Raw genomic sequence first — 14,993 nt, forward strand, 5'->3', positions numbered from 1 at the left:
TAAGCCTCTAGCTTACCCCTTTGGACCATAATAGTTAGAGCCCTCAAAACCATAACCAGGGTATGAGAGAAAAGAACTCTACACGAAAGGCAACGCTATCACCCGAAATAATGTGATGGTTCTTAGAGGAATGACACGAAATGGCAAGGTTGGAAGCCGAATGCCGGCAAGTAGAGGAGGAATGCCACCGGGATGAAGAGAGTACTCAGATGGAAATATCTCTAATAACGGAGATGTTGAACCATGACAGTACTGCTAGGGCAGAACGTGGGGAAAAACGAGTGGTATCGGAGCGTGACGAGTGAGAGAAGAACAAGGGTGAGGATTTACCAACGTTCCACTATACTGAATCTAGTGGAAGAGCTATGATTCGAGAGAGCATAACTGGCGGGTGATGCAGAAGTAAGAGACAGAGGAGACAAGAGGAGGAAGCTCTTGTCCCGAAAGTGGATGATGAAGGTTTGTTAACGAGTCAAGGTAAAGGAAGGGATGTGCTTTAAGTGGTATCGACGGAAAACACTAAAGAACACCCTACCTCATGAACATCTTATAGTGGGATGATTGAGATCGAATGGTTCCTATTCAAGCATGCATGGAGTCATAAGGATATCTAGTGGTCCCATTCTATAAATGGCTTAGGATAAAAGCTAAAATCTCACTTTTGATATACTAAGTGTTGGATCTTCTTTGAAGTTGAAATCCTCAAATAAAGCGAGTGACTTCAGGAGAGTGATGGAAGAGGAAGAACAAAGTAGCGCCGTCGTAATGAGTGTACTACTGTGAGGTAGGTTAGCTTCTAAGACAGTACTGAGAAATGCGTGGTAAATGTTGTGGGTATGTCATGGGATTTGCATTGCATATTCTATAACCTTTCCTTTTTTTATCATGAATAAATAAATATTTTTCTTCATTATGTATACACAATTATTCTTACTTTGAGTCTGAATGCTCAAATTTGTGATGTGGTGATTTCGGGTGAGTGTGTGTGGTTATTTTTACTTCAAGAGTCTTAACTTGTGTCAATCATCATGGATAGACACTACAAGAAATCAGACATTTTCCAATGCTCAAAATCATAGCAAATACACATATTAATCGCTGCTTTTGCTTATTTTCGGCAATTTTTAAATCACCACAGATTCTATGAAATCCTAAAGTCGTTTTAGATCAATTTCGACGATTTTCAAAACTAGCCAGAATAAACACTTTTTCGGCGATTAATTGTCAACACAAAATGAACAAAAAAATGCCGGTAGAATTCATAGTGGTATCAGGTTCCCACATAATCGCCGAAAAAATTAATAGCAACGAAAAATTTCATCGCAAATGCTCAATTAATCGTCGCAAATAATCCATATTATTACCAGCGATATCATACTGTCGCCGCCATTATTTATTTGCCCGAATTGTTATCGCCACTAATGTCAACTTATTCGCCGTGATTATCTTTGATCATTTTCAATGATCCTCATCTTCGTCGCATTTGAAGTTATTTTCAACGGAGGAAAAATCGCCGCAAAAGTAACCTTGCTGCCGCAAAAAACTAATTGCAACGATTTAGCTTGTCGTCGCTATAGATATCTCCATGTAAGATTAGTTTTTCTGGTGCATAAAAATCACCGCAATTGAGTTTTTGCATTGATTATTTAAATCACCGTTGACTAGACTTCATTCATGTTCACTCTTTTCGGCGATCAATAATCGCAGCAAAGGTTCTTTGATTTTATTTATTTTTTACCCGCTTCGCCCAGAGAATTTGGCTGGGCTTCATTTTCACACTTCATCTAATGGAATACAGTTTATTTTATTAACAATATATTTATCTTATTTCAGATCAGTCACTCAAACAATATTACTTAACACTGAGTGACTGACCTGAATTAATAAGATAAATATACTGTTAATAAAATAAACTGCACTTAATGTTGTCAAGTAAAATAATATTGTTTCATTGCTATACAACACTTATAGTGTTTATCCAACATTACCCATGTCTTATGATATTAAATACTTAGAAAGAGGAAACATAAAGGAAAAAGATTGAACTTTCATTATATATGCCTTGAGAACATGTAGGATTCCATTTTCAAATCTTTGAGCACCATTTCCATCTAATTTAATAAATTAATGACATTCAATTCATCCATTGAGGTGGGGAATTCACATTAGTGTAGTTATGGGCTATACACTGGGGTGGACCAATCAGAACCCAAATTTTACAACTTAACTACTAAATGTTGAGAATACATCATTCAAATTAGGGTTGTACACCGATGGGTTCGGCATTGGTTTCGGCGCAAAACTGAGACACCACCGACGTCTGCCATGGGTCTGTTGAACCGGCCGAAACCGATGGTTTGGGGAGAGAAAACCGATCATATCGGTCTCGATGTGCGTCGATGCGGTCTTCGGTCCACCGTCGGCATCTTCTGTGAAGGAGGAGGAACTGAGGAAGAGTGAAGAACTGTCTCGCCGTCACTGCCATGGAAGAAGAAGAAAGTTGCAAAGGGTAGAGAGGAAGAAGATGACGCAGGAAAGAAGAAGAGGGGCGTGGGGGGGTTATTAATTCATCTTAAAACGGCGTCGTTTGGCTTTTAAGCCAAACGGTGCCGTTCTATTATAATTTTTTTTTAATTTTCAAGCTTTAAAACGACGTCGTTTCACTTATTATAAGTGAAACGGCGCCATTTTATATACATATATTAAAAAATATATATAAATAGACCGGATCGGCCGGTTCAGCGGTTTTCCAGGGGTTCAAACCAACGCCGAACCGTCGATATCGGTTTTCCTTCAATTTCTCTCGACCGCCGACCAGTTCTTTGGCGGTTCCGGCCGGTTCCGTGCTCCGGCGGTCGGTCTGATCGGTTCACGGTCAGTTCCGGCAGTTCCTGTACAGCCCTAATTCAAATATGTCAATTGTGCTGCTCCTCTATCCTTATAAATTATATATAGTCAAATATAACAAAATGCACATGGGCATGAGGGGTGGGCAGAACAACGGCTTACAAGATTGCATCAATGCTCTTATACTTGTGGGATATTTGATATTTCCATCTGGACAAACACCAATCTGACAGTTATAGATAAAATGCATCAGTACACACCATTAGAGCAGTTATATATAACAAAACGTTCTATTTGTTTAAACCAACATAATGTCAAAGACGGAAGCATGTAAGCAAACCTCAATATGAGTAATCCATCAATCACTTCCAATATCCAACACCCAGATTTACATGTTGGGTCTTATAAAAAAACTACAACCAAGTATGATCCCATGCCAAACCACCCACCAGTCCCACTTCCCCTCCACTTCTTTTGCCACTTTTATCAAAGTCAATTATAGTCGTTGATGAGCCAAAAAAAGGCACTAAGAAAACAAATTTATACACAAACTTCAATGACAAGAAGTTTCATGTAGCTTATGCGCATAAACTACTGGAAAATTCTTGTCATTGAAGTACTTGAACAAGACAAAAGACTAATCCTATCCTTGAATAAGAAAAAAACAGTTATAAGGGAACCATAAACGAAGGAAGTAAGCTATATAGATAGGAATTTTAATAAAAGAAGGTACAAACCTTTTATTCTGCAGTTTACTTCAGAATCACCTTCACAATTTTCTATAATGATAGTGGCATGCACAATCGCTCCTTGAATCTTGAAGACAGAATGCAAACGACTTTTTTTTTTTTTTTTCCTAAGGAAATGCAACAAATTTGCTTTTTACACTCCATTCAACTATTATAAAGCAAAAACTTACAATAAGCAAGGGAAAAACAATAGATGAAAGGGAAAAAACACTGCATGCCACATTCTTTTAGTCCCTCTTTATTAGGGTTTGATGCCAATACCCTCTAGATAAAATCTAGCAAAATAATCTTTCGTTACTTAACTTTCAATAAAATCCTCAAATTTATTGGATGACTAAAAAAATTTAAAGTGTGAATATTGGAAAATTATTTGTAGCTTACTCATTTTTGTGTTCATGTATTGAGAAGTGTCTCTGAAGTTCAAGATTAGTAATGGAACTTCAGAAAACTGCCATACTCGCTTATGTAGAAAATGTAGGGAAGAATAGAGGTAAGGTCTCACGAGGTGGAAACCATACCAATAACTCATGTCCAGTCTAGAATTTATGTATCCCAGAAAATCAGTTATTCGAACCAAACTCATTCAAAATATTGTAAAATTAGCATTTCATAAGATGTCTATGAGCAACTTTACATACAAAATAAGGGCTACCCTCTACATACCTTTTAACAGGAACTAATGTAGTCCAATTGGAGATTTTAACAATCAAAATAAATATTCTAATTATGAAATATCCAAACTGAATTTCTAAAATGTAAGTCAGGTGTCTTGCTTAATATAAGCATGTGAGTTTTTCACATGACAAGAATGCATATTGATATGATCATCAATTGTGATCTCCAGTTTTTGTTTTGAACCTTTTAATAGGCCGACTTTGTATTACCCGCTCTTAGACTTGTGTCCTCCATTTTAAAGTAAATGGAATCAGAGAGCCTAAAGAAAACTTTTGTTCTTTAACATTGGTGCATTAAAGGAATATATTGATCAAAATCATAGCCACATTACAGCATGCCAATGTGAGGATGTTAGGATAAACACATTTGCTAGAAATGCAAGGATGCGCCACATATAAAAAAAAGTCAGTGCACATCAAAACGGACAAGCCATCTAATATTTTATATAAAATAGATGATTTAAGAGATTTTTAGTAAAACCTTATGTATTGGACCATATATATTATGTTACAATAGAGAATTTTTTCATCGCAGTTTATATTTTATAGTCAAAACCACTTGTAACTACAATAGACCTTTTTAATATTACACACCTAAAAAAGAAGCGTAAAGGAAGTGCTGAAATTAAAAGGATTAAAAAAAAAAAGAGTTCTAATTTCATTTCACAGATGGTGCAGCACCTCAACAGAACCAACTGGCACTCCAATCTAAGAGTATTTAAAATCATATGATTGTGCCCAAGTATTCAAATAACTCACCTGCAAACTAACCATAAATCAAGTGGCAATTCCAGCAATTTCATTGCCAATATAAGTGGAGATGCCAAGTATAGATACAAACAAGGCTCTTACAAGAATGACAACAAGGCATGGAGTTAATTTAATAATTATTCTCTTCATTCAACTATTTCATATAGTCAGAAAAAACAAATTCAAACTGTAGTATGCTGACCCTAAGGGAATGAATAAGCACTAACCCTAACCATAGAAGAATTGAAGATTTACCAATAAACGTCTGAGGAACCACTCTAGGGAACTCCAAATGATCAAAACTAATTATGGAAACAAGGATCCAAACTAAACAATGTTTTTAAAAGTATGTGCCTTCTTAATAGAATATGCAAAAGATATTGAAGATACAGACAAATAAAACTTACATTATCCAAGTGATGTTATTGATAAAGAATATCATGAAAAGATTGACAAATTATTATTAAAAAAAAAAACTATGACATGCAATAAGAAGTCGATTCTGAAATAATGAAAACAAAATGTTGAGAATACAGTCTCAGAATCTTCAAGCCCGTTATGTGGAATCAAATGGTTCAAGCTATGTCCAGTTTAAGGCCTATTCGGTCGAAAAACGTTAAGGTTCTTGTCCTGTCTGGCAAAAACTATCAATGAATCTCTGCCACATAGTTGAATAATATTGAACAAAGTATAAAGGGTTCTCACTCAGTTGAAGAACACTTAAAAGGAATAAAAACTTTAAGGTTCAATGTTCAAAATTTTATTTATTTATTTGATAGTCCTAGCCCTTTTTATTGGAAATTTAACAAGAACAAAAAAATAATTAGGAACGAATTTCGTGGGAACTAGCAACACAGTGGGTTTCATCCAGAATTTGAAAGAACAAAAGAATTTCCTGACTTTTCCCTCCATCGTAGGTCACTAACCAAGCTTGATTGATCGACTGAACAGGAGAAAGATGGAGGATATCCAAAATGCCTAAGTCATTGTTTGGGCCCATCTCCAAAACAATAAATATATGGACATGTAAAATGAAAAACAATAAATAACAAAAAAAAAAAAAACTGCACTATGTTCTCCGAAAGCCAATTGTTGTCCAACAGTTTCATGTGATCATACCTGCTGCTTGGCAAACCTCAGTTTGCTCTAGGGTTGAAGTATGTCCAACAGTTTCATGTGATCATACCTACTGATTAGCAAACCTCACTTTGCTCTGGGGTTGAAGTACATCCAAATTTATCAAAACTTATCCTATTGAACCACTCATAGATTTCCTTATGTGGAGCATGGTATTTGCAAAAGAAGAACACATAAGGTGGTTATATTGTAGCTAGAGGGATACATTATTTGCTAAACACTCGCAAATGCATTGATCGAGGAAGAGAAAATAAAAATCTAGGAGAAGGAATCAATGGAAAACAAAATTTCTAAAAACCTTCATATCTTTCACTGACAATAATCTTTCACTGAATTGTCTTTCATCGTGCTGCAATTCTTCTAAGCCCACAATATGTTAGGTCCTTTCCCAACACCCTCTAGATAATTGGAACAACTCATCAACATATAACCAAACTTCCACACAGTAAAGCCCAAAAATTCCCTCAACTGCCCAATGACTCCAACGATGCAAAAGTAGACAACCTTCATCTTCACTATATATAAGTATATATATATATATGTAGATTTGTGAAAATATATATATGTTTAAATTTATATATTGGCCACCCACCACCAAAAAGTGCCCAAAATACACAAAAAAGCCTGTCCCATGCATTTTGAAGGTAGCTCACTGAGTCTCTCCACGAGACTGGAGAGACTCAATGTAAGACGGGAAATTTTAGAAGAATTCCCTCAACATGTTATCAGTTTCATTTTGCCTCTCACGAAGTTCGCGCATTTCATCCCTCATTTCATCAAGCTGTTTCTTGTAGTTCATGACATCTTTCTTGTAGTTGTCGGCATCTTTCTTGTGTTGTTCAATCAAGGCAAGGTACTCTTTTTCTTATTCACGGTCCCGTTGTCTTGTAGACTCCGGGATGACCATCTCCCCTAGCCCCTGGGCATATCCTGGTCTATGCCCAAGTACCTCCCTAAACACACTCGCTGCTGCCTCATCGGTGCGTTGTTCAGGCTCTAGATCATCCAGTTTGCCAACCATCTTTTTCTGCACGTGCAAAATTTCCTTTTGTTATTGTTAAGTCCTGTAATGCCTCACGAATTTATAACTTTCAAATATAAAGTAATTGAACCATCCTTTTGTGCAACAAATAGCCTAACATAAAGATCGTACTCACATAGGTGTCTTCAGTGGTTGAGGTGACAAATTTACCGTTCTTCTTCGACCAGTGAGTCTCCTTATAAAACTCCACCAAGTCGCATCCGTTGCCTGCTACAAGTGTGTGGAATTTGTATAGTTAGCTATGATCAATCAGAAACATGATTCTACGGAAAATGGGTTGTGACCATACAAGTTACGGCATAAATCAGTTGAAATATACCTTCTCTAGTATCCTAACAAAGGATTTGCGGCCTGCTGTGTGGTTATTGGTTAGCTTCTTTCTATTCTCTTGATTTTGTCTTGAGATTTATGCCTAGCCAACACAAACTGCATAATAAGATAGGAAAATCCTGACTTATTAACTATATATATATTTTATTTTGAATAACCAATATATACCTTGAAATCTTCGCTTCCCCACCTCGCACATAGCTTATCCCAAATGATGGGGTCGACCATGCTACTCCCAGAAGCTAATGCTTCTTCGTGACTTTTGTATGATAAATATTTTTTGTGTAATTCGTGACGGAATGCATTGAACTGCTTACGTAGCTGCTTTAAGACTGTCAATCTATGATTCGCCAAATCCCAATCCAACACAAAGTCACCCTACAAGAATGAACATCACGTTAACTGAAGCGATTATTCTACGCCCACTTCCTTACCCTCAAAATGAAATAACAAATGTCTTACCCAAACACGTTCAATCAACTTGTCCTTCTGAGCCTGTGACACATCGGTCCATCTAGCATAACTCATGTCACAGTGTTGTTTAACTATTTGCATTACCCTTGTCGTCAACATGGATGCATTCTAACAACACGGTGCCGACTTGCCGTCATTAATTTAACGGCACTTTTTCATACTTTCTCAACTTCTTGAACTCAATGTACTTAGCAAGCCCACGCCTACATTTGGGTTGTTCCTGGGTAGTTGTAGGCATTGTGGGAGCGGCTACATCTGTATTTCAAGATAACAAAAATTTCACTATTATCGTAGGTCATTTTTAATCTTTGATGTTCACACATATATGGTTCAACAACAATAATTATTGAAATAACACGCAAATGACGACTATACCGATATCTTCTATGTTCGGTTCAGGTTCTCTTATGGGTGAGGATTCTCTATTGGCATGGGGTGGGGGCTAAGGAATGGGACATGGAGGCTCCAATGGATGACTAGGAGGCTGCATTGAGTCATCCGAGCTTGACTGATCCATATCCGAAGTTGAGCTATGGTAGGAGAACTCCTCGGGGTCGACGGGCTCTACATGAGTGTGGGACAAATCGTTTGGCCCGAATATCTCGTCCAACACCTTTTCCTTAAAAACTTTTTCCCCTTGCATCACCTGCATTTGTACAACATTCCATTTGCGCTAAAGTACATTGCCACAAAGGATGCAATGAAGTAGCATGCAGGAAATATCCAAGAAACCTACTATAAGAAAATACGTTGAGTCGAAATATCTACCTTGAACATTGATACTCCTCATTTCCAGCAGACTGAAGATGGGAATGGTCAAACTTTCTTAAAGCCCTGTTACTAGTCCTAGAATCAAGGGAAACATAGTCCTAGAACCAACACCGATCTAACATCCACCAATGAACAATCACAACAAATCCAACCAAAACCCATCAACAACCAATATCCAATTCAACAAAATCAACCAATAACTACAATCACAAATCCATCCGACCCCCGAACTCCTCGAACTCAGTCCGGCATGCCAAATAATGCAGTGAAATGGGTTAGTGCAAAAATACATAAAATTCACGAGAAATATTTGAAAAATACTTACAGTGCTATAAAATAATTTTCTGAGGATCGCGGGTGCGCTCGTAGTGTAAAAATAGCCGTCGAACAGTGTAAAATACACTGTGGCTGTGGGTCACAGATATCCACTTTTCAACGGGTGCAAACAAAGACCCGAGATTGATAGGGTAGGGCCTATGGAGGTCGGTGAAGCTAGTGGTGGTGGTGGTTTGCCGTGGGTGGCAGCGTAAGGGGTGGTTTTAAGGCCAAAAAGTCGAAATCGGAGATGGACTTGGTTGTGCTTCATCGGTGACGGATCGGAGCCGGGGTTGGGTCCAATAGGTTATTGGGAGGTCGAGGATGAAGTGGTGAAGAGATGGTGGCCGGAGGTGGCGCGACGGCGGCGCTGGAGCGAATGGTGGCCGCGGCTTTGAAGGGCGCGTGGAGGCTAACGGCGGCGCGGATGGAGGTGGAAATGGAGGGGGGTGGTTGCCGGCCGGTGGGGAAGCTGATGGGAGGGGCGGTGTCGCGCACGGCGGCGCGACGGTGGCAGGCTGGGTGGAGGCCGAATCGCACGGGGAGAGAGAGAGAGAGAGAGAGAGAGAGAGAGAGAGAGAGAGAGGTTGGCTCGCGCGCGGGGAAGAAAAGAGTAGAAGAAAAAAAAGAAAAGAAAAGAAAAGAAAAAGAAGGAAAGAAAAAAAAAGAAAAAGAAAAAAGAACAAGAAAAGGAAAAATACAAGAAAAGAAATGAGGTCCAATCCTCAAATCTTGGGTCACAAAAATGATCCAATGCAAACAGTTTTAAAACAGCTAGTGAAATAAAATATTTCAAACACAATGATTATAATTAAAATGATTATTCAAACCCGATAATAATTAAATTTTATTCGAGTAGAAACTTAAACAGACAACAATATTTAATTTAAGAAAGCGCTCAAAGAAATAATTTCGCAAACTAAAAAATCATAAAAATAACCCAACTAAAACTTAATAATCATGAAGCACGAGAAATAATTTTTGCATAAATATTTTTAATTCCTTCATTAAAAATACACTAAAATTTGGGGTGTTACATCCTCCCCCCCTTAAATAAAATTTCATCCTCGAAATTAGCAAGGTCAAATATTAAAGCTAAGACAGGATTAAAAGATTCAACTAAGAGCAGGCTTAAAACATACCGTATAGATTAATCGAACAAGTATGGATATTGCTTTCTCATATCGGCCTCTCTTTCCCAAGAGAAATCTTGAGCCAACGGATCACCCCATGACACTTTCACCATAGGTATTGTCTTGGACCTTAACTCTTGCTCTTTCCAATCCACGATCTGCGTTGGGGCAACTTCATAAGTAAGGTTGGGCCGCAGTTGAATGTGTTCGGGATCCACAAAACGTGGCTCTTGCTGTCCAAAACTCTTCTTCAATGAGGACACATGAAACACATCATGAACATCCCCAAAATAATCTGGCAAGGCAACTCTATAAGCAACAAGCCCAACCTTCTCTACGATCTGAAAAGGGCCAACACATCTTGGACTAAGCTTTCCTTTCTTACCAAAGCGCTTGACGCCTTTCATAGGAGAGACCTTAAGATAAACCCAATCGCCTTCTTCAAATGATAAGTCTCTTCTTCTTGTATCTGCGTAGCTTTTCTGGCGACTTTGCGCTTCAGCCATCTTCTTCCTGATAAACTGAACTTGGTCCCTCATTTCTTGGATTATCTCAGGCCCAAACAACTTGTTCTCGCCAACTTCATCCCAACATAAGCGCGATCTGCACTTCCGTCCATACAAAGCTTCATACGGGGCCATCTGAATGGAGAAATGAAAACTGTTGTAAGAAAATTCAATGAGCGGTAGGTGATTCTCCCAACTTCCTTGAAATTCCATGACACAAGACCGCAACATATCCTCCAAAGTCTGAATAGTAAGCTCTGATTGGCCGTCTGTTTGGGGGTGATACGCAGAACTAAACTTCAACTTAGTGCCCAATGCTGCCTGTAAACTCTTCCAGAAACGAGACGTGAATCGCGGGTCCCGATCCGACACGATACTCTTGGGTATCCCATGCAAACGCACTATCTCCTTGACATATATCCGAGTTAACTTACCCAAAGAGTCAGTATTATTAATAGGTAAGAAATGGGCACTCTTGGTCAACCGATCCACAATCACCCAAATTGAGTTCTTCCCACTAGGAGTCCTCGGAAAACCTACCACAAAATCCATGGAAATATCATCCTACTTCCACTCTGGAATTGGGAGAGGTTGGAGTCTACCAGCGGGTCTCTGATGCTCAGCCTTCACTTGACGGCATGTGTCACATTTCTCGATAAACAAAGCGATGTCCAACTTCATTCCTTCCCACCTGAAATTCTTCTTTAAATCCCTATACATCTTCGTGCTTCTTGGATGAACCGAATAAGGAGCCGCATGAGCTTCTGCTAAAATTCGCTCTTTAATTTCTGAGTCACAGGGAATCACCTTGCGACCCTGAAACCGAAGAATACCATTTTTATCCAAGCTATATTGCAAGGGTCCTCTTGACTTCCTGACTCTTTTTCTGATAGCTAGCAGCTTCGGATCCTTCCTTTGGAGAGCCTTTAATTCTTCAAAATCCAGTACTCGGACATCCAAGACTGAAGATAATAGTTCTTCTTGCTGCGAACTCTCAATGAGAACTCTTCTCATTCCACAAAGGAGGGAGTCCACATCTGATGACTCCGCTTCATCTACTTGTTGCGACTTTCTACTCAAGGCATCAATGACTAAATTTGCCTTTCCTGGATGATACTTGATTTCACATTGGTAGTCGCTAATTAGTTCTAACCACCGTCTCTGCCTCATGTTGAGATTCTTCTGAGTAAACAGATGTTTCAGGCGCTTGTGATCAGTGTAAACTTCACAAGCTTCGCCATACAAATAATGCCGCCAAATCTTGAGAGCAAATATTATCGCCGCCAACTCCAAATCATGTGTAGGATAATTCCTTTCATGAATTTTCAGTTGACGAGATGCATAAGCCACAACCCGTTCCTCATGCATAAGAACGCATCCCAACCCGAATTTGGATGCATCACTAAAAATCACAAATGGTTTGTGGGGTTCCGGAAGTGCCAAAACAGGTGCCGTAGTCAATCTTCTCTTCAACTCTTGAAAACTTCTCTCACATTTATCAGACCATACAAATTCAACGTTCTTCCTTGTCAAGGCAATGAGAGGTCCAGATAGTCGAGAAAAACCGTCCACAAACCTTCGATAATATCCGACAAGTCCCAAGAAACTTCGTATCTCACGAACTGTTGAAGAGCAGGGCCATGACAAAACAGCTTCCACTTTACTCGGATCCACCGCCACTCCCTCTTGGGAAATCACATGGCCCAGAAATTTAACTCCTTCTAACCAGAATTCACACTTGCTTAGCTTAGCGTACAACTGATGCTCTTGTAATCTATCAAGCGTCAGAGGAAGGTGGCAAGCATGCTCTTCCAAATCTCGAGAATAAATCAAAATATCGTCGAGAAACACCACCACAAAAGAATCTAAGAATGGTCAGAACACCCGATTCATTAAGTCCATAAAAGCGGCCGGGGCATTAGCTAGTCCAAATGACATCACCTTAAATTCAAAATGCCCATACCTCGTTCTGAAAGCAGTCTTGGGCACATCCTTATACCTTATCCTCAGTTGATAGTACTCTGACCTCAAGTCAATCTTTGAAAAGATAGCCGCTCCCTGAAGTTGGTCAAACAAATCATCAATTCTTGGTAGAGGATACTTGTTCTTAATTGTCACCTTGTTAAGCTCCCGATAATCTATACACATTCTGAGAGTACCATCTTTCTTCTTGACAAACAAAACTGGCGCTCCCCACGGCGAAGTACAGGGCTGAATAAATCCCTTGTCGACCAATTCTTGCAACTGAGTCTTCAACTCTTTTAATTCAGCCGGCGCCATGCGATAAGGAGCTTTATGCACAGGAGCCGCTCCAGGTTCCAAATCAATAACAAATTCCATATCGCGAACGAGAGGCAATCCAGGTAACTCCTCCATGAACACATCAGGAAATTCATCCACAACTGGAATATCTACTACAAACTTCTTCTTGGATGGCGTAGCCACAACTTGAACCCAAAAAGCATCCGCTCCACAAGCTATATCTTTCTTAGCTTGAATTGCTGATATGATTGCTAGTCTTGCTTTCAACTTGCTTCCCACGAATTCTAAATAATCCCCATCTGAGAGTTGAAAACTGATTACCCGACTTCTACAATCAATATTTGCATAATACTGATACAACCAATCCATACCCAAAATTATGTCGAATCCAAGCAACTTGAATACTATCAAATCCGCATCCAGTGTCCTCTCTCCAAAATCCAAAGGACAGCCTAACGCAATTTTGGAGCAACACACCATCTCCCCATTGGGAAGGGCCACCACCAAGGATTGTGGTAAAGGTTCCGTGACTAAGTTGCACATCCGTGCAAACGTAGTGGACACAAAAGATCGGGACGCCCCAGAATCAAACAGGGTACATGCATGAAAATCATATATACGAACTCTACCTGAAGCAAACAACCACCAGTGAAATTTAGCAAGCAACTCACACCAAACAACAAGTCTCAAATATTTTAAACCCGAAAACATACCAGTAATCACCCCTGCATCGTGGGTCTCTGGGCCCTCATAGTCCACATCTCCTGGGATCACGGCATAGACCCGAGCTTGTACCAGCGGTCTCTGGTTGTTCCTCCCACAACGTCGACCTCCTCGTGCTCCTTGACCTCCTTGGATTTGGTTGGGGCACTCACGAGCAAAGTGACCCGGCTGGCCACATCTAAAACACTGAATTCCCCGTTGACCACATTCGCCCTCATGGGCTCTATTGCATCTGGGGCATACTGGAGTCCGGCCTTCCTGCACGAGCACCGGAGATTGTCTGCGATCGGGCCCCAACTCTCTGAATGATCTTTTGGGGAGATCCCGAACTGCTTCCCTCACCTGCAAAACTACGCCTTTTCTGGCCCGGAGGGGAGCCCACTGCAAAACTATTCTCCCGCTCTGCAATACTGGCCAAGTCCACCAGCTTCTGGAATTCCATAATCTGAAGACACGCCACTTGTCTGCGTATATCGTGGCGCAGACCCTCCTGAAAGCGCTCGACCCGCAGCTCTTCGGTGGCAATAAGGTGAGGAGCGAACCGCCCAAGATCCATGAATCTCCTTGCATACTGTTCAACCGTCATATCACCTTGGACCAAATCATTGAACTCTCTGGCCTTTTGCCGTCTCATCGAAATGGGAAAGAAGCGGTCGTCAAACTCCTTCTTGAAACGCTGCCAAGACACTGCAGCAAAAGACCCCAACTCCATTTCTAGAAGTCGCCGCTTCGTTTGCCACCAATTAGCTGCTTCACTTTGCAGCATATAACTCCCATACAACACCATCTGGTGTTCAGTACACCCACAGACCTCGAATGTTCTCTCAAGATCTTCAATCCACCTCCTGGCTCTTAATGGATCCTCATCCCCAGTAAAGGCAGGGGTCCTATGCGCCAGGAAGCGCTCATAGGTGCATCCAGCCTGCACCGCTCTACTCTGGTCACCGTGCAGCGGTCGGAAGTTCTGCTGGAGAAATTCCGTCATTCTATTCAACACACTAGCCATGGCGTAGTTTCCATCACCCCTTGGTAATTCATCTTCTGGTACATCAGCTGGCCTTCTTGGTCTCACCATTTTTCCTGTCAAAAGTAATTCTCAACCGCACTTAAATTTCCAGACAATTCCAGCACGACCCAAGCAAAATAAATTTCATAAATAAAATAAATTAACTTACGACAAGATGAATAAAACCAATGGAGTAGTTCACAATAAAATAAATAAAACAATAAAATAATCCGCCATAAAATAAAACAAATAAATTAAAATGACACACAATAAA

At 40.0% G+C, this 14,993-nt stretch overlaps 1 protein-coding gene and 2 long non-coding RNA genes across 5 annotated transcripts; all 3 read right to left on the bottom strand.

The window, feature by feature from the left end:
* Positions 1–2,738: 2,738 nt before the first annotated feature.
* On the bottom strand, positions 2,739–3,873 carry LOC109019820. Its single transcript, XR_002000828.2, has 3 exons — positions 3,585–3,873; positions 3,010–3,073; positions 2,739–2,901 (listed from the first exon to the last, which is right to left on the bottom strand). It is a non-coding gene; the product is annotated as an uncharacterized LOC109019820 (long non-coding RNA).
* Positions 3,874–6,328: 2,455 nt separating this feature from the next.
* Positions 6,329–8,980, bottom strand: LOC109019818. 3 transcript variants are annotated; one of them, XR_004798710.1, is made up of 7 exons: positions 8,772–8,980; positions 8,379–8,649; positions 7,992–8,258; positions 7,720–7,907; positions 7,519–7,625; positions 7,315–7,406; positions 6,329–7,184 (listed from the first exon to the last, which is right to left on the bottom strand). It is a non-coding gene; the product is annotated as an uncharacterized LOC109019818 (long non-coding RNA). The 3 variants fall into 3 exon arrangements; XR_002000826.2 differs by having other exon boundaries at positions 7,519–7,611; positions 7,698–7,907; XR_004798709.1 differs by having other exon boundaries at positions 7,315–7,409; positions 7,519–7,611; positions 7,698–7,907.
* A 3,612-nt stretch (positions 8,981–12,592) lies between these two features.
* Positions 12,593–14,310, bottom strand: LOC118345010. The gene is made up of 2 exons (XM_035686886.1): positions 13,704–14,310; positions 12,593–13,619 (listed from the first exon to the last, which is right to left on the bottom strand). The coding sequence occupies exons 1-2, from the start codon at positions 14,281–14,283 to the stop codon at positions 12,604–12,606; spliced, it is 1,596 nt and encodes a 531-aa protein (XP_035542779.1). The 5' UTR covers positions 14,284–14,310; the 3' UTR covers positions 12,593–12,603.
* Positions 14,311–14,993: the final 683 nt, after the last annotated feature.

The sequence above is a fragment of the Juglans regia genome, unplaced genomic scaffold (genome assembly GCF_001411555.2).
Source record: "Juglans regia cultivar Chandler unplaced genomic scaffold, Walnut 2.0 Scaffold_116, whole genome shotgun sequence".
NCBI lineage: Eukaryota > Viridiplantae > Streptophyta > Magnoliopsida > Fagales > Juglandaceae > Juglans > Juglans regia.

Bases quoted from the DNA above. Each gene is read 5' to 3' on its own strand.
- LOC118345010 (XM_035686886.1), bottom strand. From the start codon at position 14,283: ATGCAAGGAGATTCATGGATCTTGGGCGGTTCGCTCCTCACCTTATTG. The intron at 13,620-13,703 runs GTATGTTTTCGG...TGTTTGCTTCAG, and splicing joins CGATGCAGGGGTGATTACTG to GTAGAGTTCGTATATATGAT.